General features: G+C 50.4%; 2 protein-coding genes across 15 annotated transcripts in view; one reads left to right on the forward strand and one right to left on the reverse strand.

The window, feature by feature from the left end:
- Positions 1-8,004, forward strand: part of DHX30 (DExH-box helicase 30) — a 42,356-nt gene extending 34,352 nt beyond the window's left edge. For all 6 annotated transcript variants that reach the window (XM_075126088.1, XM_075126087.1, XM_075126089.1 and 3 more), the window contains 8 exons: positions 928-1,134; positions 1,743-1,824; positions 2,446-2,639; positions 2,721-2,880; positions 3,376-3,533; positions 4,171-4,278; positions 4,600-4,735; positions 5,820-8,004. In XM_075126088.1, the coding sequence (XP_074982189.1) occupies positions 928-1,134; positions 1,743-1,824; positions 2,446-2,639; positions 2,721-2,880; positions 3,376-3,533; positions 4,171-4,278; positions 4,600-4,735; positions 5,820-6,055 (1,281 nt within the window). In that variant the 3' untranslated portion in view covers positions 6,056-8,004. The remainder of the gene's footprint in view (positions 1-927; positions 1,135-1,742; positions 1,825-2,445; positions 2,640-2,720; positions 2,881-3,375; positions 3,534-4,170; positions 4,279-4,599; positions 4,736-5,819) is intronic.
- Positions 8,005-10,567: 2,563 nt separating this feature from the next.
- Positions 10,568-23,260, reverse strand: part of MAP4 (microtubule associated protein 4) — a 274,912-nt gene continuing 262,219 nt past the window's right edge. For 7 of the 9 annotated variants that reach the window (XM_048837267.2, XM_048837273.2, XM_048837274.2 and 4 more), the window contains 2 exons: positions 22,982-23,094; positions 10,568-17,296 (listed from right to left, as the gene is read on the reverse strand). In XM_048837267.2, the coding sequence (XP_048693224.2) occupies positions 17,072-17,296; positions 22,982-23,094 (338 nt within the window). In that variant the 3' untranslated portion in view covers positions 10,568-17,071. Of the gene's footprint in view, positions 17,393-17,568; positions 17,744-22,981; positions 23,095-23,260 lie in introns of all 9 variants that reach the window. The other 2 variants (XM_048837269.2, XM_048837268.2) reach the window with 2 other exon arrangements.

Here is a 23,260-nt window from a genome sequence, read left to right on the forward strand (position 1 = left end):
ATTGACAGCCTGGTCCACAAGTCGTGGTGGCCGCACTTGAGAATCACTGAGCTAAAGGACGCTGTTGAATACCGGGGGGTAGCGGGGAGTGTGCAGACTTTGTCCAGCAGATGGCGCCAAGCTTGGCGTTTCCCTTCTGCTCTGCCAGGGATATGAGAGAGAAGGCTGTGAAGAAGGAAGGCAGGTGCTAAGCTCTGCACAGCTGGCTCACGTGCAGATCCGGCTTGTTGGCTGCTGTCATTGGAGCAGGGCAGTACAACGGGGACATGGGTTCCACTGAGACCCGTTTTAAACTGGTGGGAGAGCTTGTGTGTTTATGGCTGCCGTTTGGCAGAGATGTGAAATCAAGGTCCCTTCAGCCCAACTCTGGAGTTTGCCTTAGTGGAAGGTAAAGGTCCCAGGGTTCTTTCCAATGCCCCGTCATAATGCTGGGGGGTGGTGTGTGTCTGAGATGCCAGGGTTTGTATGAAATGTACAAGCAAGGTCCTTGCCCACGCTGTGATCAATTAAGGGTTGTTTTATCCAGCTCTCCCCTCCTCCAAATCCCCATGTAAGTCTCTACACTTTACATACCTAGCTTCCCCTGTTGCTTGCTGCAACATTCTTCATTGCTGCTCCTGATTAGGTGTTCAACCCTAGAGGCAGTTGCATCTCGGCGGTGGGTACAGTTACTGTGTCTAGTCCCTATAGCAGGTTGCTTGCAAAGCACTTTGCCCCAAAAGCGGTGTGTGTGTGTCACTAACTGGCCCAGGACTGAGGAGAATGGGGAGAGCTTCTGCACACTAGAGAAGCAGCTAGGTCTGAGCTAGGTGATGTGGAAAGCTCTTGGGGCAGGGGTTCCTCAGGTCTCTGGGCTAGAGGGGGAGCTTGGTGAAACAGACTAAATCGCAGCAGGAGCACTTGCCTCTAACGTTCCTCTTCCCCCAGGTCTCCTGCCTGGAAACGGTGTGGGTGTCAAAGTCAAACGTTGTGCAGAGGCGAGGGCGTGCTGGCCGCTGCCAGTCGGGCTTTGCCTATCACCTCTTCCCTCGCAGCCGCCTGGACAAAATGCCCACTTTCCAGGTCCCTGAAATCCTGCGCACTCCCCTGGAGAACCTGGTGGTGCAGGCCAAGATCCACATGCCAGAGAAGACGGTAGGTGTAGCCCATGGCTAGGAGACCACAGTGCTGGCGGAACTCCCTCTGCCAGCGTGACTCTGCCTGCTCTGTGCCCCTTCCAGTCAGTGGTTTTGAGCTCAGGTCTGCAGGCAGTAAACAGGGGAAATCCAGGGTGCTGCAGCTGATAAGTAGGTCGGGTGTTCTCCGAGAGTTGGTACTGAACCCGTGTGCTGACGCCGTGCTTAGGGGGCCCTATGGTCTTGTCCATGGATACTCATTAAAGATCCTGTTTGCCTGAGCACTAATCATTTTACTTTGCCTCCCTATACTCCCTTATAATTTCAGTGAGCTATAGTTTTTTCTGTCTCTTCCTGCCCTAAACAGTAGTGCTAATGAAGGGAGCCCCCAGGAAGGAAATGTGCAGATTAGCCAGGGTTAGCACCCAGCATACGTAGCGCCATGCGGAAATGCAGAGCACTGAACTCGGTGTCCCTGCGGGTAAAGAGGAAATGACATTCCAGTGTTTCGATGTAGAGCAGCCATTTCTGGGCAGTGTGGAGAATTCTTCTGCCTCTAACTCTGCGTGGGTCAGAGTTGATCCTGCACTGGGGGAGTCTCACGTTGTCTCTGCATGTGCATTGCAGGCAGTCGAATTCCTCTCCAAGGCTCTGGATAGCCCTGACATCAAAGCTGTGGATGAAGCAGTGATCCTCCTGCAGGAAATTGGTGAGTTAACACTGAATGTGGAAAGGGACAGGAGCCACAGCTCCAGTCCAGATGTAAGATGCTGGGCTTGGGACGGGATCCTCTTGCTCTGGGTTGGGGTGGGATCTCAACAATGCATCTGAGCCCTCGATCAGAGCTGGGAGTAGCTGGGACCATTCTAGCCATATTCACTTAGCTTGTGCTGATCTAACTCTTGATTTTGCGCACTGCTTTGCTTATAATGGTAGAGGAGACTCCAGGTGAGATCAAAAGAGAGGGAGGAGAGTGATGGTTCCAGGAGTTACAGCTGGGTGCTCAGCTGACCACGTGGTCATCTTGCAGCCCTTTCACTCTTTCCTAAGAGGTTGGAAGCTTCTGGGGGCTCAGTGACTCCCCCAGGGCAATGTGGTCCTGAAGGTTTGTGTCTGGAACCCAGGGGGCCATGCCCATCCTGGAGGTGACTCATTGGCTGGCACCCCAGTCTCCTGCGTTAGGTTGCTGCACTCAGCAGGATGTCTCTGCAGGGTCCTTGCCCTACCTGCTGAGCGGCACTGTGTCTGAAACCAGCGGCCTCCCCTTCCCTGTCCTGTTGGTGCTGCGGGGAGGCTGATGGATGTGCCCCTGTGCATGGTTCTGTTGCAGGAGTGCTGGATCAGAGGGAAGCCCTCACCACGCTGGGCAAACGCCTGGCCCAAATCTCCACAGACCCTCGACTGGCCAAAGCCATTGTCTTGGCATCCATCTATCGCTGCCTTCATCCGCTGCTCGTCATAGTCTCCTGCCTCACTCGGGACCCCTTCAGCAGCAGCCTGCAGAACCGAGCGGAGGTGGACAAGGTGAGGGCCGCCTGCTGGGACTGTGGCAGGGAGGGGGCGAGGAGGGTTTATTGCTCATCTAACTCAGCTTCCTGGCTCTAGGCGAAGGCCGTTTTGAGCAGAGAGAGTGGGAGCGATCACCTGGCCTTTGTCAGGGCTGTGGCAGGCTGGGAGGAGGTGCTGAGGCGCAGAGATAGCCGTGCCAGAGATAACTACCTGCAGGAGTACTTCCTCTACGCCCCCAGCCTGCGCTTCATCAATGGTGAGTCCCACAGGCCCCTCCCACTGTCAGAGCCCAAGGGTTTGGCTCAATTGGCAGGAACAAGTACCATGCAGTAGAGGCCCTGCATCCTAGGCCCAAGGGGCGAGAGCTTGGCTGTCATGGGGGTGCTAAGGGGGGGTGAATGCATGGGGGTGGGGCTCTGGGCAAATCCCTCCTTAAACTAGACTCCTGCTTGTGGGCGAGCCCTGACTTTGGGCCTTTGAGTGACTGCACAGCTGGGCCTCCTGCTCTTCTGCACAGGAACTGCCAGAGAGCCTTGGGCCAGGTATTTGCCTGTGACAGCAAGTGAATCGGCCTCACATGACCCAGACAGGTGTGGGTGCTTCCGCGCACACCCTCAGGAGTCTGTCTGTCTCTGACCAAGGGAGCCCATCCTGCTGAGGGAAGGGAGCAAAGCTGGGGCTTACAAAGGGGTGGGAGCAGCTCCTGTGCTGAGAGCTGGGCGCTTATGCCTGGCCTGACTCCTCCCCACAGGCCTTGTCAAGCAGTTCTCTGAGAACATCTACGAAACCTTCCTGGTGTCAGCACCTGCAGACTGCACCATGCCCTCTGCGGCCTGCAACCAGTACAGCGAGGAGGAGGAGCTGGTGAAAGGCGTCCTCATGGCCGGCCTGTACCCCAACCTCATCCAGGTAGGAGCCCTCCGGTGACTGGGAGCTCCCTCCTTTCCTTTGTGGCTGCCCCAGTCCCAGGACTCAGCAAGCTGCCTGCACTCCTGGGCATTGTGGCCCCATCCCATAATCTTCTGGCTCCCTGGACATTGTCCATTTGCATAGTGTGTGTGAGAGGATGGGGCTGTGGTCTGGGATCACTCTCCTTCCACTGGGGCTCTGTGCTCATGTCTCTGTTGGTAGGGCACGGCCGAGGGCAAATTGCCTGCTCCCCGTCCTGTGTGACACAATCAACCCCTCTCCCCTGCCCCCGCAAATCTCTCCTGCTGCCAAACCAGCCAGGCTCCAACACAGGCCTGTGCTCGTCCAGCCATGGCTCACTGAGGTGATGGACAATTCCTCCCCAGTTGGGCTCCCCAATCCTCTGCCTCCTGTGATATGCTTTGCAGCAGCCAGGGCTGGCTATCGCAACTTCTTCCTGCCCCTAGCCATCCTCTGCCACCAGCAGGGAGAGAGCAAGGCTGCCACAGCAGCTCAGGGTGTCCAGGAGAGAAACCCCTGCTCAGGTCTTGCTGGTTGCCCTGGATTCCAGCAGCACCTGGCAGGCCTGTGTATAGACTGACTCTCCTGCTTGCTGAGATGCCTTTCCTGTTCTCAGGTGAGACAAGGCAAAGTGACCCGGCAGGGAAAATTCAAGCCCAACAGTTACTCTTATCGGACAAAGGCTGGCACCGTCCTGCTTCACAAGTCGACCATCAACAGGCAAGTGGCGGGTGTGAATGCGGGGGCAGATGGTTCTGGAGCATGCTGAGGCCAGTACCGCGGGGAAGGGAGTGAGCTCCCCTGGACACTGGGGCGGGAACCTCCTCGTAGGTGGGTTTGCTGGGGCCGCTCTCTTGCTGTCGTTCCGAAGAGGAGCTCTGCTGTTCCAGGGCTGCCTGGTCTCACCCTTTGGACAGGGCCGTCCCCTCCAGGCCCTTCGCTCTGGGCTGAGCCTGGCGTGGTGTAAGCGGGAGGGGTTGGGTGGGTGGGGAGCAGGGACCTGCATGTGGTTGGCAGTAACGCCCTGCTTTTCCTGACCAGGGAGGCCTCTAAGCTCTACAGCCGCTGGCTGACGTACTTCATGGCGGTGAAGTCCAACGGTGGGGTGTTTGTGCGGGATTCCTCCCAGGTCCATCCGCTGGCTGTTCTGCTCATGACTGACACGGACATCCACGTCCGAGGTGGGTGCTACGGCTGGTTCCCCCTGCTCAGCCCGTCATGCTACGCTGCCATTCTGCCTCCCCGCCTCTGCTCAGTCCCTGCCCCCTGTCGGTACCGGGGGGTAAACTGAGGCATTTGTCAGTGCAGGAGCCCTTGCGCCTGTGTGAGCTCTCCCCATTAGCTCCTGGCAGAGTTAACCCTTTGAGCACCATGGAGGCAGTGGTTACTTACCTATAAACTGGTCTACCCACACCATCCAGCTGCTGGAGCCCACCCACCTGGCCCATGCTCCCAGCCTTCCCCTGCATGCTCCCAGTTCTGTGTCCTCTGCTGCCTGCATGTTGGACTCTTGCTTTGGGCTGGAAGCTGGTAAGATAGATACACCGTGGCTTTCGGACCATTCACCTCTAGCTGGCTTAGAGCCTGAGGCAGGAAGGGCTGCCGGACCCAGACGGTGTCTGAATAAGCAGGTGTTTGTGAAATGTCGTGCTCGGCAGCTAACATTTAACAAGCTGGGCCCAGTTCCCGACAGCTCGAGGGCCTGATGTGTGTGGAATACACCTGCAGGAGGTGGACAGTGGCTTCTGGCCTAAACTCGGTCACTTGCTGCTGGAGGTGGGGGCTGGAGCTGAGGAACAATTTCTCCTCCCCAGGGAGATACGGCTTTATCAGTTCAGATGGAAGCAGTACCTCAGCAGGCCCCAGGGTCTGTACATCCTTGGGAACGTAACCTCCTGTTCATGGCTACTGCTGCCTTTCCCAGTCCCTCTTCCAAGGCAGCAGCCTGGAGTGAGTGAGGGTAAAGCCATCAGTGAGGTGCCAGGCCCTAGTGAGTTGCTTCTCCCTGTCTTCCTTTCGTGTGTGCACAGACCTCGAGCTGCTCCTGTGGGAAATGTGTGGAGGAGCCTGAGCGCTCTGGCAGGTGAGCACGGCTTGCAGAGGGGATCTCAGACTTTGGCAAACTGAGGGCAGGGGGTGGGTCTGCACCAATCCCTCCTGCTGCAGCGGCAGGGGAAAGGCTGAAGTGCATTTTGACATGCTGGGCCCAGTCAGCTCCATCCTGCTGCTTAACTCCACTCAACTGCTCCTTTCTTTTCCCCCAAGATGATGGCTGGCGGGCAACAGTCTCTCTGACTGACAGTGACCTTCTGGTGCTGGAAGGAGACTCGTACACAATCCGCCTCTTGCGTGATTTCCGTGTGTCACTCTCCAAGATGGTGGAAACCTGCCTGTGTTATGAAATGTCTGCTATCCCGGGGGACCTGCACCATCAACACAGCCAGCTGCTTGACATCTTGGTGGATCTGCTCAAGGGACCTCCTGGCAGCTTTGGTGCCTAGATAGAGGTGGAGGATTGAGCGTGGGGACTTGTAATTTGTATAAAGATGTTCACAAATGTTTATTTAAATAAAGTTCTATTTATCCCTTGTGAAGTCATCTCTCTCCATCCTAGAAGATCAGTGTTGTCAGAATCTCCTGCTGTTGGCTCCGGGCATGGTCATCGTGTAGGAGGAACCAGCACCGCCCTGGCGTCGGCCGCCGCTGAGGCACAGAGAATGGACTGGAAGTGCTGACGCCCCAGAGTTCAATGGAAAGCCACTTCCTCTGTTCCAAAGGTCGTCGTAGCCCCTGAACTGGAAAGGAATCGACATGGCTGACTCCTGCAACCCTTCCGTTGCCTTCACCCTGCGGGTCATGCCCAGAGCAGCTCTCAGCATAGGCAGAAGATGGACTTTCAGCTCATGGCTGTGCCTGCACTGAGGGTCGAGGCCAGCCAGAGCAGAGCTGGCAGCTTTGCTGCAGGGTGGTGGTTTGTCGTCTTAACTTTCCACTTGCTGAGCCCAGTCTGAAGAGGCAGGAGGGAGAGCGAGCCCTGGAAGGGGCTGGACCCAACATTCCATGCAGAGGGCATCTCTGAGCCTGTAGCGGCTAGAAGCGGTTTCCTGCTGCACAAATCAAGCTGTGTTGGCATTAGGAGTGTGAGATGTCGTGTAGTTTCTATCTGCCTGTATTTTTGTCCTTTTTTGCGTTTTATTTTTTTAAATTTCTTGTTCTCCATCTGTCAAGGAGGCCAGCTCCCTGTAACCTGTACAACCCATAAAGCAATTGCAGATGCCACTCATTTTGGTAGCCCGTCTCCTTGAGTAATGCTAATCCCTGTTTTTCTATGATCTGGGACCAGGGTAGCACAGAAGCAGGGTTCTGTGACTAACGCACAATGTTCTGAGGCACGAGCTCTCATCCCAGCTCTGTCTCAGTCCCCTGTCTGTCGATGAAGATAGCAACCTACCTCACAGGGCTGTTGTGAGGATAAATTCACTCATGTCTGTAAAGTGTGTGAGACGGGTAGCTGGAGAGTGCTGCAGCGGAGCTGGTATCTGACAGTGGCTTTGCAGGTGATGTCTGTTATGCTAGTGAAAGTCCTGTATCCTAACATTGCAGGAATCTGCTTTCTAGTACTGCTGCTGATTTACCCACCAGGGAAATGAAAGGTGGTCACTGGACTTGCAATTTATTTTTATTTCTACTGCTCTTTGTAACTAAAAAGAGACTAACATTACCCTAATTGCAGCTGGCAGAGGCATGTGTGTAATGGCCCAGAGTCTAGTTTATGTACAGGGCACAGTACTGTAACTGGATCCTGTTACACTTCTAATTGGGCTGGTAATAAGCCACTAGGAGCTCCATCCTCCCACCCAGGAGCCAGCAACTTTCCTGGTGGGAAATAACTACAGGAGCAAAAACTAGCCTGTCATTGCCTTCAGTGCTTGCACTGGGCTATAACTGAAGCAAAGCCATGAAGCAGCCCCTTGCCAGTGTAATTGAAGCACTCCCTTGGGTGCAGTGGAGATGGAATCACTCTGCGCTAGCTGTGGGCTGAAGCCCAGGGGTGGGAAAGCTCACTGGAGACCTGGATCAGATGTCATTGTTGGCAGTGAGCTCCAGAGAGAAGTTACTATAGCTTCAGCCTCTCTTCAAGTAACTTTGTTCAGAACTGCACCTGAGGGAGGGGCTGTCCAAGGCAGCCTGGTGGTCCTGGAGACATGCAAAACTTTTCATCTACATTTCACTTGCTTGAGAGGTTGTCACAATAATTTGACCAGTGTTTTACTTTTTCAGCCTGTACAATAAACAGTATGGTTTTTCCCCCTTCCAGCAGGTAAAAAAAAACCAAGCTATTGTCTAAATGGTTCAGAACTAGTGTGATATTGGGATACTTCAGTGGCTGTTATGTGATACTGGATCTTTTTACAACATTAGATTAAAGACAATAAAAAGGGATAGAGTAGTAACCGGTTCTGTCCTTTATTAACCCCTGTATTCAAAGCAGATTGTTCTCTTGCTACAAACTGCAGCCAAACAGGCTAGGATATGGTGCCCAGCTCCATAATGTTTTTATTGTGCTATATCAGTGACAATGGGAGGAAAGAGGCAAAGCTACCATTAAATCATATTGCTGAGCCCATGTGTGTGAATGGAGCCTGTACCATACTGCCAAAAGGTTACATAGCTCAGGGGTGGCTTGTAGTCTCAGCCTGATTTCAAGCGCAGCAGGTAGAGGTACTAACAAACACTTGCAGTGTGGAAAGTTCCTGCTGCCCCATAGGGTGAGTCACTTGCTAGGCTCATCAGTGTATATCCTAGCTGATTTCCTGCCAGTGCAGGGGCCCGTGATACATAGGGCATCAGACTAGCTGATCTGGTGAGTCCCTTCTGGGCTTAAGTTCTATGAGTGACAGCACTTGCCTGTCTTCCTCATTCATTTCTAGTTTTCACACAGACCATGCAGCCTCAGCCCATTGTTTTACCATTTTCAGTTGCACCACACCTCATGGGGTCCAGGTGCAGAGGAGGAATAAAAGCAACTCTGTAATTAATTCAAACATTTAGAAGCTGCACCTGCAAAATAGGAGGCTTAAGAACAAGGTGGAGGAAAACTGCTGTAGGCCTTCATTTTTCAAAGTGGTAGGTACCTGACTGAGCAAGCAACCTGAGCCCTGACTTAATGGCCCAACTGGCTGCTCCTTGGAGGCACACAAATGTTGACAACAGTGTTCCTGCTCTGTAAACAAGCTGGACAGAGGAGGGACTTAAGGAAGCAATTTCTATCACAGCCTTGCTGCAGCCAGGAAGGGACCTGAGGAGTTTGCACCGATGCTGTTTACTGAGCCCTTCGAGCAATATCAGCCTGTTAACCTGATTGTCTCCTGCAATCCTTGACCATGCACAATGCAAGAGCTGCAGGAGGGACCCTAGTCAGAATGTTTGCACAGTACAGAAAGCTGACTGACAGGGGTGGCTAGAAGGGCTAGGCTGAGGACAGACACCTAGCAGCCCTACTTGGCCTTCTGAAAACCTACACACTATAGTGAAGTGTGGTGTCTCCAACTTCCCTCTCCATCCTAGGCACTATCACCTGAGTCAGTCTTCAGTGGGCAACCCATTTTATCTATCTATTGAGCCTCCCCAGGCTACAGCTGCACCCACCTTGAAGAGCAGCTGGAGCTTGTCCCCTGTCCAGAAAATCCTAGACCTCAGAGGCTGCTTGTCTTGTGGAAGAGAAGAGGGTGAGCTTACTGCAGTCAGGTTCTTTCACCATACCTGTGTTACCCCAGCCTTGACTATCTAGGGCTTGCTGTGGGAGTTGGTGACACTGAGGGAGTGTTACTCAGCAAGTGAAGCTGACTAACACTCCCTGGTGGCTCCATATTCCCCACAAAAAACAAAACAAAAAAAGGTCAGGCAAAGGTAGGAAGGACCAAGCCCCAGCCAGCTGTGCTTACAGTGGTGGGGCACTACCTCCTGCTAGTTGACAGAAGGTGGTTTTGAAACCAAGAGGCAGGCAGCAGCTTGCATGGGACTCACAAAAGGAAGAGGAGAGAAGCTGTTAAGGGCAGGATGAAGAGAGCAGCTGTTTCCCCACCACACAGAACACTAGGCCTTGACTTGATAAAAGGAACAAAAATAAGAGGAACTCCATGCGGGGACCTGGCGAGGTTTCATTTGGGCACCACTCCAGGGCTTTAGGATCCAGATGCAGAAGGTGCATAATTGAGTTTCTAAAAACAGCCCAGCCCAATTTCTGCCCCTCCCCTTTCTTCTAATTCTGCCTCTCAGCCTGATTTGCAGCAGTGCTCAACACCCACAGCTCCCAGTTGGAAGAGCTGCAGATGCTCATGATGGCTGGAAATCCGGTCACTGAGCTTTAGATCTCCAAAGCAACTTTGCCAACATTACAGTATCCACAGGAAGTAAGATTTACCCCATCTTCCATATCAGGAAACTGAGGTCAAGATACAGTACGTGACTTGCCAAAAGTCACAGAATCAGGTTCACAGCTGGGAGTCAAGACTCAACTTAGGTTCCAGTTTGCTGTTCTGCTCACATAGTTCCTCTCTGCTCCCTGTAGCACAGGGGAAGCAACTCCTGGTGAGAAGCAGCACCAGTGACGCTGAAGGAAACATGACAGTCCATTCTGCTACCACCCAGCCAAGCACACCACAGGGCAGAGGATTGTTACATTGTCAAACGAGCTCCCCAGATTAAGCCATTTATACAGCACCATCAGTGCACAGGGTGCATTAGGATCTAAGCGAGATCCCCATGTCACAACTGCATTGTATTCACTGTGGAGGTTGGTCCAGAGAAGAGGGGAATATGGAGGCTGAGTGACTGACTACACATAGAGCTGGAGATGCAAATACGGCAGGAGAATGCATGTACCCTGCTCCTGCCTCTGCCCGTGCCTTATTTACTCAGCAGCAGCCTAGGATTTAACCCACCATCCAAAGAACCGGTTTGTTTCCCAGAAAAATATCAGCCCCCAAAGAAATGCAAATTCACACTGGTGCCAAGGTTGAACATCTAGAAGCTTTATTTCAATCCTTTACAATAGTAAGAATCACAACGTCAAATCAGGAAATGTTGCTAATGGAGACACCAGTCTTGTACAGTCAACAAGGAGGGTGAAACAAAGGCAGAAGTAAACCAGTACGAATTCACTCCCTGGCGTCAGTACAAGGGGTTTGCACTCCCCCTCTAGTATTCTACCACCTCTCCCAAGTAGCTAGAGTCTCAGCCTTTACATCCATGCAATAATCTCCCCCCTCCCATTAGCACCCTCTAGATTATAGGAACATCTGTATCACTCAACATTACAGCAACAGTTGGCTGCACAGTCGCTGCCAAAACTGGACAGCTCTGTGCTCTCCTCAGTCATTATGGTGCATCTCATGTGACGCGGAAGGAGCCTCTGCATAATATTCCTACAACACAAAAATGTTAATACTTAACCCTTAGAGAGCATCTTATACACACTAATCCTACCTCACACCTCCACTGGGAAGTTACTATTATTATCCCCGTTTTGCAGATGAGGAAACTGAGCCCGAGAGGTTAAGTGATTTCCCAAGACTACAGAGGGAGACAATATCGAAGCCAGGATTAGAACGCCAGTGTTCCTTGCTCCTAGCCCTGTGCTCAGAGCATACCTGGCTCTCAGTCCACCCCCCTCTCCTACTTTCCTTCTATGCCTTTTCCACCATGTACCTATGTTAAGGGATTACTGAGCCTTCAGGCAATACCAAATGCCGGAAAGGGAAGTCAGCAGAGGGCTGGAATAAAGGAGTCTTGACTGATCTTACACTAAATGCCATCCTGTATTAAGTGAGACTTTTGTGAGAAGGAAAATATATATATATTGTAGCTAGATTGTCAGTGGCAAAGGGCAACAAAAGGTGGAGGATGCTTTCCACAGCTTTCTTCCATAGTTCTACATTTATCTTGGCTTCTACTGCTTGTCAAACTCCTCTGGGAAGCGAAGAATCTTCTTGTGAATTCCCCCCCACACACACACAGAAACTGCCCTTGGGCGGAGTGACAAGATGGGAGAGGTCACATCTTTTATTGGACCAACTTCTGTGGGTGAGAGCAAAGCTTTTGTGCTCTGTGTAGCTCAAAAGCTTGTCTCTCTCACCAACAGAAGTCGGTCCAATAAAAGATGTGACTTCACCCACCTTGTCTCTCTAATATCCTGGGACCAACACGGCTACAACACTGCATATACTTGGGCAGAATGACATTTCTTCCACCCCAAAAAGATGACACTTCTCCAGCCAACTAACCAGTTACTCTTCCTACTGAGCCTTTGCACAGTGGTCCAACAAAAGCTAAAGAGGTCTTGGCATTTTCTTTCCGTCACCTGAGGTGGAACATGGGGCATCCTGGCAGTTCAAGAATCTGGAAGACACTGAGTTCTCGTGTTGGAGAACAAAATTCTGCTCAGAGGGCACCAAACACACAATGGTTCTAGTCTAGAGCCTCATTCACACTGACGCACTACTCTGTGTACAGGGGACGACAGCAAGGATCAGCACAGAGAACTACATTCACTTAGCAGTAAGGGACCAAGAATGACAACAGGAGGCACATTCAGGCTGTAGCCCAGCCTCTGGGGCCAGGTGCTGCACAGCAGAACACACACAGCCCTGGAACAGCAACGGCCAATGCAGCCAGACCATGCAGCCTCCTGCTGTTGTGGCCCTGAGTTGATCCACCTGTTTGTTTGAATATCCTTTGTTTTACAGTATTAAAGCCCCACTGAACTGTGTATCTCACTGTCAACTAAACAGTCCCCAGGCACTGAGCAGCCAGCCATTCCCACCGAGGCCCTGCCTGCACCCCCATGCCACATGCTGGTGTGTGAGAGAGATCAAGTATGGAAGGTGGAACCAAGAGTCATCACAGAAAAGGAACCTCCAAGCTCCTGCAGGAGTCACTTTCCAAAGAGCCTATTAACCTCACCTCTTAGCCTTTCACCGCATCAGCCATTACAGACATCTCAAAGCCAATCCCAGCTTTAACCACAAGCCCAGAAAAAGATTCCTTTTCCCCCAAAGGTAAGAGTTGTCATGGCCCTAGGACACACATTCCCCTCTAGCCTTGCCATGGCTGCAATGGAGCTGCTCTTGCTAGCAGGGTGGATCCCCATTTCCAGCCCATCACACTCTGCCACGGGGCTGCTCTGCTCTGAGACCACAACAGCAGGTTGCTTTTATGCCCCATCCATCGTGAGTCAAGTCCACTGTAGCCTAAAGCTTCCTGTCAGATGTGCTTACGAAACCCAACCTGACAGCCACCAGGGAAAAGAACGCCAACCCCAGCCCACCTGTCCCCTGGCTGTACCAAGCCATGCCAGCTTCTTGCAGATACCTGAAACCCAGGGAATTCCTTTGGTTTCTACAAGGGCATCTCAGGCCAGGAACATTTACATTCAAGCCACATTTAATTCAGACTCAATTCACCACTTTTCAAAAGGGAATTTACTACATAGTCCTAGGATCAACCCTAACAAGAATACACACAGATCGCTGGCATTATTCTACATCCTGCCAGTTGAACCCTGCCCAACTGGCATCCCTAATGTCTGGGAAGAGGAGCCTGGCTCACGAGAAGCCTTCCGTTTTACATGGGTCATCTGGAGAAGATGCAGCTGAAAAGAGAGCCTCTGGCTTCTTCAAGCAGTGCAAGTCAACACGGCTCAGAAGCCTTTCCCCACACGGGGGCCAATCCTGCTCCCACTGGAGTCAGTGGTTGACTGCAATGGAAGCAGCATTGAGCCGTGAGGGGCAACAGCTCATGAGTTTTCAATTAGTGGGTCAATGTCCCAAATATTTAAAGGCAGACCAGGACTAATGGGATTTTCAGCTTCTCGGCGAGATTTTCCAAACCTGCTGCAGAATAGACAGTAACGCTTCGCGCAGCTTTCATTTTCAGGTCTCAGCATAACTCAGCGCTTGCTCCCATCCCTCTACATAGGAAACCAGAACCATACCAACCACACTCACACACACACACAACTATTCCCAGGCTAGCAATACTTACAGCTATTTCTTTAAAATAAAATCAAAAATTCTTAGTAAAACTGAAGCTGTCCTAACAAAACCAAACTGGTGTATCTGGATCTAGTCTAAGTCACCTAAAGACAGGCACAATAAATGTTAGAGAGAAGTGGCACAGAAGCACAGAGAGCTCTTAGCGTTCAGCTGAAACCTGTGAGAGTTTGGGACGGTTTGTGCACATTTAGAGATAGGCCTTCGCTCTGCTGCAGACCAATTCATTGGAGAAAAGCAATCAAGAGGGATGAGGAGGAGGTAAAACTTAACTCTTGGCAAAACAAGTTTTTTTCTTTCTTTTTTTGCAATCTCAGAACATAAAGTGCAATGTTGCTACCTGTCTTCCTATCATGGCCCCCGCACTAAACACTCGCCACCCTGTGAAATCGGTAAAAAGGACCATCAGAGACATCCTGCCTCAATGGCTTTACTCTTCCCTGTGGTCTCTAGCAGCATGAAGTGAAAAGAACGTGGTATTTCAGCTTCCACCTCTCTGAGTAATTCAGAAGAAAACAAACGAACGTTGGCCATATGTATCTGGAGCACATGGCTGGATTTTACAGCAGTGGCTGGAGTCTGTTATCAGCTACTCCCGCACAGGTACCTCGCTCATTAGTGCGCATTTCTCAACTCCTGGGTCTGGAGGGGAGCCCCAAGCCTGACTTCAGATTACCACCAATCCCAGCATCTGGTGTTAAACAGGAATTTAGCTGGGGCACCACACACCTGCAGACACAGGACTGAAAGATTCTCTTTGGGTGATGTGCACCTACCCTACTGCAGAAATGCGCCAGCCAGTGCAGCCCTGTCAGGTCTCCTATTTCAGAGCAAACTTCCATTATTGCTTTGCGAAGCAAAGTCTGTGCCTTTTCCTGTTAAGGGGATTGACTCTTAAAACCATTTCTCTGGTTCAAATACCCCCTTCCCGCTCAATCCCAATTCACAGATTTAAAGAGATCTTGTTAGAATTTAGTAACAAAACGTAGGAAGCATCAGAGAAGGGGCAGTGATATATACCGGGAGGGGTACATGCAGGTGGATGGGTCTTTCTTGATGTTCATAGAGATCTGAGCCAGCACCTGCAGAGCCAGAGCGGCTGTCACAGTGCTTCAGGGCATCACAACACAATTCAACCATTTTACCCTGGGAGGGTGCTTGACATTGAATAGGTTTCTCCTCCCTTACTGAGGTAGCAGGACAGCAAGTGCAACTGTCTATGGGGCCACCTCCTAATCCACCCCACAGGGAGCAATCTTTCAATGGATGGTTTGGCTATTACTGGCTTACTGGATATGGTGCTGCCCCGGCTGCCTCTGGTTGTGCAGCCTCAGCCTTATGTCTCCAGCGTCCATCTCTCCAGAGCAAGGTAAACATTGCAGGAAAGAAAAAAGGTTACGAGAATCTGAACCCCTCGGGATGGACCCTCAAAACAAGCATTGAAAGATGTAAACAACTATTTGGAACTTCCAAGCAAAGAGAGCAGGAGAATTTGATGAGCCCAGCAGCTTCTCCCTGGTCCTAGGGTAGCATGCGTGTGGCATGAATTGGAGAGGAAAGGTGGTAGTGATGGGGAAGAGGGGAACAGAGGGAGTTTTATGGAGAGAACAGGGTATATATAACAGCCCCTTTCAGGTGCAAATCTGCATTGTTTATTCAATTTCGTATTTAGTGGAAAAAGCACTTACAAGACTAGCAGACCACTTGGATGCAAACTATTACATTTTAATGCCATTTTATTAGAAATCATGCAAACTTTAATATAAAAAATACAAGTGCAATAAGAATCTTTGTGTGTAAATACAGATTCCGGGTTATCGTGTCACTGTCAGCTTCCCAAAGAGAAATATTCCCACAAGCAGAGGAAGCTGTGGGCTCCTCTCCGCCCCCCATACTTCAAATTGGCCAGCCCCCTTAGCAGACGTCTGTCGTCAGTTAACTTTGATCCCTGTGTTTTGTTATTCTGCTTTTTGCTTTAAGTTAGTTTGATGACTCAAGAACACCAGATTTTTTTATATACATTTTGTTTCTTTAGTGTCATTCGCAACATAAAACAAGGAGCTCAAACCACAATGGTGTGTGATCTCTTGACAAGCCAGGGCTGTACCGCCTTCATATTGTAAGCCTGCCTACTCTGCCCCTCCCAACCCTTCACGGACATTCAGCTCTCCCTCTCTGGCTCCCTGAATGGGAGGCGGCTGTTCACTTCTTCCCCATCCTAGCCTCCCACCAGATTGCATCTAGCCAGGTAATCTGTTGACCCCTACATTTAACATTTGTTAAAAATAATACATATCACACTGGATCCCTTGCATCAGAACACACACCCTGCATTAACCTGCAACATATTGTTTGAAGCAGCTTCCTGACCTGATACCCTGACCCTGGCCTGATACCATGGCAAAGAAAAAAAACGATCAACAAACTGTCTGTGGCTATTCAAGTTAATAAATATACTTTGCGCCTTTTGTTAATCCAACAGAAGCAACTACAAAGGTGCCAGGGCATCCTCTAGGGCTTGGTTATTTACCCCGATAGGAGGTTCTCTAAGCATCCCTTTAGCATCGCTTGTTGCAGTCAATACAAGGCTTGGTTGAACTGTTACAGTAAGAGATTTTTTTTTTAGCACATTCTTATGCCTTTCCTTTCAGACATGGCTTAATTACATGAATTTGCTCCATCATTTAAAAATATTTTAAAAAACAACACAAAGAAAAACAACAGTTACAATTGCTGGATATGTCGATAAGAAGCCAGCACTGCAGCAGCGGTTAATGTCTTTATTCCTATGGTTAGGGAAAGAAGGAAAGAGAAAAGGAAACTTAGCATGGTCATAGCACAATAAATCATCAACACTTCGTCACAAAAAAAAAAATGAAACGGTTAAAGTCAACAGTTAAAACAGCCTAATGTGTGTGTATAATATAGATAATCATTAAATAGGAACAGCAGAAACTGAAGCAGCAGGAGGAAAAGTTAACAAAGAGAAAGATCACAGCTTATCCCCATTAACTCCGGCCTGGCTTGGGCCACTCGCAGCACAGCCCCACCACTTCCGCCCAAACGCAGCAACAGAATGAGGCTTGGCGCCCTCCCCAGAACGAGAAGTGGCTTTAAGCACATGTTTAGTCTAGAGCTCTCCAGCTGCCTGTCCCTAAGAAACACGTCATTCAGACTCACACTGATGTCCTCCTAAGAGCAAGAGGATCGGAGGTGAGGAGAGGATCACCAGAGCCTGAGACACACTGGGGAAGGTGGAGCCACTGTCACAATGAAATGAACCTCAGATTCCTGGGCTGTATGGGCGAACAACTACATTGCCCTGTTGACAGACAGCACCACTGAAAGGGAAGCTAGCCCTGCTAAAATGCTGTCCCCTTCCCACCTAAAGCCAAGTGCCGGGTTAAGGGATCCAAGCTGAGTTACTCTGGGAAGCACATGGGAGGCGGGGTGGGTGGGGACAAGTCACAAGCCTTGCTGAGAAAGCACCGCAGAAAGGTCTTCTGCATGGGGAGCTGGCTGTTGCAGCGGTGATGAGGAGGCGATGGAGCCCAGGCTCTCGCTGACGGACGTGCTACACCAGGGGGAAGTGCTGCTGGAAAGGTTGGGGGATTTGGAGACGACGATGTCCGCTCCGTGGTCCGTGCGAGCCTTAGCCTTCTCACGGAACATCAGTTTGTGGGATTCAATCTGCAGCGACACAAGGGGGTAGGTGAGATGGGGAGAAGGGGAGGAGAGAGGGGGCAGGGGAGCGGAGGATGATACCATAATGTCATCATTAGATGCCTGGAAAATAAAAGGCAATTTTCTTCATTAAAAATAAGGCAAAATATTGACAGAAAAATGTAACTTTAAGCTTAAATCCGTTAGATCAACGTCCACAGGCTGCTCCGCCCCTGCTGCGAGTGCTCGCCCCTCCCCGCCCTGCTGAGCTGAGAAGAGAGGAAGGCACGAGCACTTACTTGTTTCTTGTATCTGAGTGCCGAAGCTCTGAATTTCCCTTTGGTCACCACCACCCACAGCGGGCGCAGTCGGCCCTGCTCCATTCTCCCGCATTTCACTGCCTGCCTGGGACGCTGTCACGTCTCCATTCTGAGGGGCCTGAGCCAGCAGCGCTGCCTCTTCACTCCCCTCAGGCTATAATGAAACAAGGGGGTTGGGGAGGACAATGCTGTGTCAGTAGAAGGATGGGAATGAAATGGAGTGAAATGAAGAAACTACAGTCAGGGTGCCACCAAGAGCCCTCCACACGCACCAAGATGGGGGGTGGTTAGAAATGCAGCAGAGAAGTGCTACAATCAACTCCCTGGTTTCCTGAAAACCCACCTGTATTGAGCAGCTCTTCAATCAGAGCAACATCTGGCAGCGACGTGCTTCAATAACCCACAACCCCAGCCAGCCTCACAAAACCTCACTGGCCTCCTGCCATATCTCAGCTAGCTAGTCATAGCCGACACTGAATGAGCGCTCATATTATTAAACATCTAGTCATTTCCATGGAACACGCAGTACATTCACATGGAGTACCAGGCTAGCAGCAAGAAGACTGGAACAAAGTGACACCATCGCCCATGAGAAGACTACCAAGCATTACCCTGTAGGATTAAAAGCGAAGGGACTTGTGAAAATAAGTAATCTGAGTATATTGCAATGAGACAGTCTCCTTGATTTGATTGTTTCTCTTGCTTATTTGCTTACTTGCCAGATTAATAATCCACAGTGGATCCCACACCCACAAAGGCAAGTTAGCACAAAAGACCACATCCTTGCCATACTGGCTGAAGCTGGTCTGTGGTCATTTGGTGCAGCTCTTCAAGGGATAGGATTCTGTTTTGTGGCATGTTCTCCTTAACAAGGGTGATCCTATTTGGAATTGCTGATTTCCAGTACACTGCTCTTGGGAAAATGAGTTTACCCTGCTAAAATAGAGCTGTGGCTTCTTCAGGGGAATGCAGAATTATCTGGAAAGCCCCTCAGCAGATGTGACTAGCAGCAAGGGAGGGGGCTGAGAAAAGACGAGACACCATCTGGAAGCAGGCTGTGCTCACAGGAGCAGAGTGAGCACTGCAGACAGAACTCATCTGTACTGTGTATTCTCTGTATCGAGGGGTGCTGTGGATGGTCCTGACTAACAATGAATGCACTCCATGATACTTCGGCCACCATCCTGCTCCTGCTCACCATGTTCCTTTGGAGAAAGCCCTTACAAAATGGGTTCCTCAAGCGGCCAAGGGAATGCATTTGGAACAATGATTTTGCCGTTTCCTTTCAGAGGATCTGAGTGGGGGCTGAGAAATCTTATTGACTATAGGTATGGCCATTCCCTACACTGCCTAGTGGGGCTGCAAATCTAGCAATAGCTGGCAATTCCCCACCACTCTCGTGCAGCCTCGACAGACAGTGCACCCGTCTGACCCCCCTTTCTGGGGTTTAAACCCACATGAACACAACCATAATTTTGGTACCTAGATAATTCTGAAGGAAAACACACAGAAACTTGCAAGGTTCCCACCTCTACACCACTCTTCTGCAAGCAGAGCAAGACCAGCTGTCTTGCACCTAACACCTTGACAGACCACTAGAGGGCGGTTACAGTCAGAAAAGTACCTTTCTCACTCAGTTCTGTGCATCTGTGATTTACTGGTTTAAACAAGGTCTGACTCCCGAGAGCCCTGTACAGCCCACAGAGCTATGGATGAACAAGCTGGACAGTCTAGTCTGCCTCACACACTGGCAACAGAGTTAGATCAGATCTGACAGCAGGATCAGTGTTGAGGGAAGAGGTACTAGGCACGCTAGTTGGGCTCTCGCACACCCAGGCGAATGTCCAGCTCTGACAGGGAAATCACAATGCAAGCTGGATGTGGAGGTGACAGAGACACGATCTATGGAACCCAGCACCACTGGACAACACTGGCCATCAGCAAACAGCCCGAGTAGAATTAGTGTCGAGTATAAACAGCTGGAGCAGCCTGGCATAAAGTAGGACAGGGATCAGATTCTAACCCCTACCCTCACATAGCAGCTACGTTTATACCTGCTTAAAGCCATCTGCCTGCTAAAGTCGGATCATCTGGGAGCTAAAATTAAGTTTAAAGGATTCAAAATGGAGGAAACATCCTACTTGTCCCTCAATTAATATGGTCGGCAGTGTCTCAATTTTAATGGGGTCTATTTGTATCCTTGTGTGTGTGTGAATCCTGCCATATCTGCTGTTATCCCAGCCCCTCCACAACCTCCCTGACTGCACGCCCTTTGGAACGGGGACTGTTTATGATCTTGTTGGATACAGCACCTACCACAGTGGGCCCCAACCTACATGGCCTCTCGGTGCTCCCACAACATAAATGTCAATCACGAACAAATAGGATTGAAACAATGGAAAGCGAAAGCATTTGGAAGGGGATGCTTTTCTCCAGTGCTCTCCCCAGGGGCTGAGGTGCTGCTGCCCTTTGTGCTGGAACACCGGATTCCTTCCTTCCCATGCCATAGTGCTTAGAACTAAACCTCTGGTGCCAACGAATCTACCCGAATGTGTGAACTCCAGCTCCATTCTCGTGAGTATATGGCTTGGTACATTAGCCTGCACAGTCATAATGAAGAGGTCATCTAAATGGGGGTGATTTCCCACCCCTAAAAGCAGACGCCTCATGGCTGTAGTAAAGCTGAGAGATGCACCAGTGCAGTTTACAGAGCTGTGGCTGAGGGTAGTTTGATGTCCTTGTGGCGGAGAAGTGCTGTACCAAGACAGCATCTCAACTCTATGTGTGGGCCCCTTACTGAATGAGGGAGGCAAACTAGTGACAGAGGATGTGGAAAAAGCTAATGTACTCAATGCTTTTTTTGCCTCTGTTTTCACTAACAAGGTCAGCTCCCAGACTGCTACGCTGGGCATCACAAAATGGGGAAGAGATGGCCAGCCCTCTGTGGAGATAGAGGTGGTTAGGGACTTTTTAGAAAAGCTGGATGTGCACAAGTCCATGGGGCCGGACGAGTTGCATCCGAGAGTGCTGAAGGAACTGGCGGCTGTGATTGCAGAGCCATTGGCCATTATCTTTGAAAACTCGTGGCGAACCGGGGAAGTCCCGGATGACTGGAAAAAGGCTAATGTAGTGCCAATCTTTAAAAAAGGGAAGAAGGAGGATCCTGGGAACTACAGGCCAGTCAGCCTCACTTCAGTCCCTGGAAAAATCATGGAGCAGGTCCTCAAAGAATCAATCCTGAAGCACTTGCATGAGAGGAAAGTGATCAGGAACAGCCAGCATGGATTCACCAAGGGAAGGTCATGCCTGACTAATCTAATCGCCTTCTATGATGAGATTACTGGTTCTGTGGATGAAGGGAAAGCAGTGGATGTATTGTTTCTTGACTTTAGCAAAGCTTTTGACACGGTCTCCCACAGTATTCTTGTCAGCAAGTTAAGGAAGTATGGGCTGGATGAATGCACTACAAGGTGGGTAGAAAGCTGGCTAGATTGTCGGGCTCAACGGGTAGTGATCAATGGCTCCATGTCTAGTTGGCAGCCGGTATCAAGTGGAGTGCCCCAAGGGTCGGTCCTGGGGCCGGTTTTGTTCAATATCTTCATAAATGATCTGGAGGATGGTGTGGATTGCACTCTCAGCAAATTTGCGGATGATACTAAACTGGGAGGAGTGGTAGATACGCTGGAGGGGAGGGATAGGATACAGAAGGACCTAGACAAATTGGAGGATTGGGCCAAAAGAAATCTGATGAGGTTCAATAAGGATAAGTGCAGGGTCCTGCACTTAGGACGGAAGAACCCAATGCACAGCTACAGACTAGGGACCGAATGGCTAGGCAGCAGTTCTGCGGAAAAGGACCTAGGGGTGACAGTGGACGAGAAGCTGGATATGAGTCAGCAGTGTGCCCTTGTTGCCAAGAAGGCCAATGGCATTTTGGGATGCATAAGTAGGGGCATAGCGAGCAGATCGAGGGACGTGATCGTTCCCCTCTATTCGACATTGGTGAGGCCTCATCTGGAGTACTGTGTCCAGTTTTGGGCCCCACACTTCAAGAAGGATGTGGATAAATTGGAGAGAGTCCAGCGAAGGGCAACAAAAATGATTAGGGGTCTGGAACACATGACTTATGAGGAGAGGCTGAGGGAGCTGGGATTGTTTAGCCTGCAGAAGAGAAGAATGAGGGGGGATTTGATAGCTGTTTTCAACTACCTGAAAGGGGGTTCCAAAGAGGATGGCTCTAGACTGTTCTCAATGGTATCAGATGACAGAACGAGGAGTAATGGTCTCAAGCTGCAGTGGGGGAGGTTTAGATTGGATATTAGGAAAAACTTTTTCACTATGAGGGTGGTGAAACACTGGAATGCGTTACCTAGGGAGGTGGTAGAATCTCCTTCCTTAGAGGTTTTTAAGGTCAGGCTTGACAAAGCCCTGGCTGGGATGATTTAACTGGGAATTGGTCCTGCTTTGAGCAGGGGGTTGGACTAGATGACCTTCTGGGGTCCCTTCCAACCCTTATATTCTATGATTCTAAAGCAAGAATTCATTCTTACAGTTATCCAGAGAAAGGGTTCAGAGCTAGGTTTAGTATGAGGTTAACCCCACCCATGGAGGATTCTACCAGACAGATAGATTCCTTGATGTAGTAAAATGCGTATTTACAGCCCAGAGCACACTGATCTCAGCAGCTCTGTTTGGGAGAGAGCTTCCAACTAGCCATTCCAGTTGCTCTGATTGGTGCAATAACGAAGTTACACAAACACTTAGCCAGGACGAGTGAGCTGGTATTCTAATATCACAATGGAGGGAGCAAAAGTCGGACACAAGTCTTTCCTCTCACCCATGCAACAATGGATCTGATTATAGATCTAGCCTAAAAGGTTAAGCCTCTTCTCAGACCCTCTAGAGGGAGGGAGACAAAATTAACCAGGCTACTCTCTCAGAGCAGTAGTTCTCACGCTCTGGATCGTGACCCGTTTTATTGGGGTCGCTAGGGCTTGCGTTAGACTCACTAGGACCCGGGGCTGAAGCCCGAGCCCCATTGCCTGGGGCGGAAACCGAAGCCCGAGGGCTTGAGGCAAGGGTACGGCTCCAGCCCTACATGGGATCGTGTCATAATTTTTGCTGTCAGAAAGGGGTTCCGGTACAATGAAGTTTGGAACTGCTGCTCTAGAGACATGTGGTGGGACCCATCTAGAATGGATACTGACATGGTTCAGAGCTCTCTCCCATTTAGCCCTTCCTTGTTTTCTGGATTTAATGACAGAGTGGTTATGGAAGTGATGCTGGGAATGAGTAAATGGCCACAGGCTGACTGAAGGGGGCAACTGGGATGCATTAGCAACAAGACAGGGAGCTGAACTGAGCTCAAGAAAAAGAGCAGAATGACACATACCTTCATTGTGCCTCCTGCTGGCACGTGTCCCACATTGTCCAGAGAGCCCACTTTTGCCTGCGCCTTCTCCTTGAAGTTCAGCTTCTGGTTCTCGATTTTGACATCTCCTCCCCCTGGAACAAGAGAGGTGGATGGAATTTATTATTGGTTTCAGAACAGGGGAGCACTTGGAGCAGAGTCTGACCCAGGACCACCCTCCTCCTCCTGCTCCAAACCCACCCCCAGAGTTCTGCGTTAAGCCAATTACTTTGTAGCGGGTAGGGTGGAACAGTGCATTAA

Source organism: Caretta caretta, chromosome 2, assembly GCF_965140235.1.
Source record: "Caretta caretta isolate rCarCar2 chromosome 2, rCarCar1.hap1, whole genome shotgun sequence".
NCBI lineage: Eukaryota > Metazoa > Chordata > Testudines > Cheloniidae > Caretta > Caretta caretta.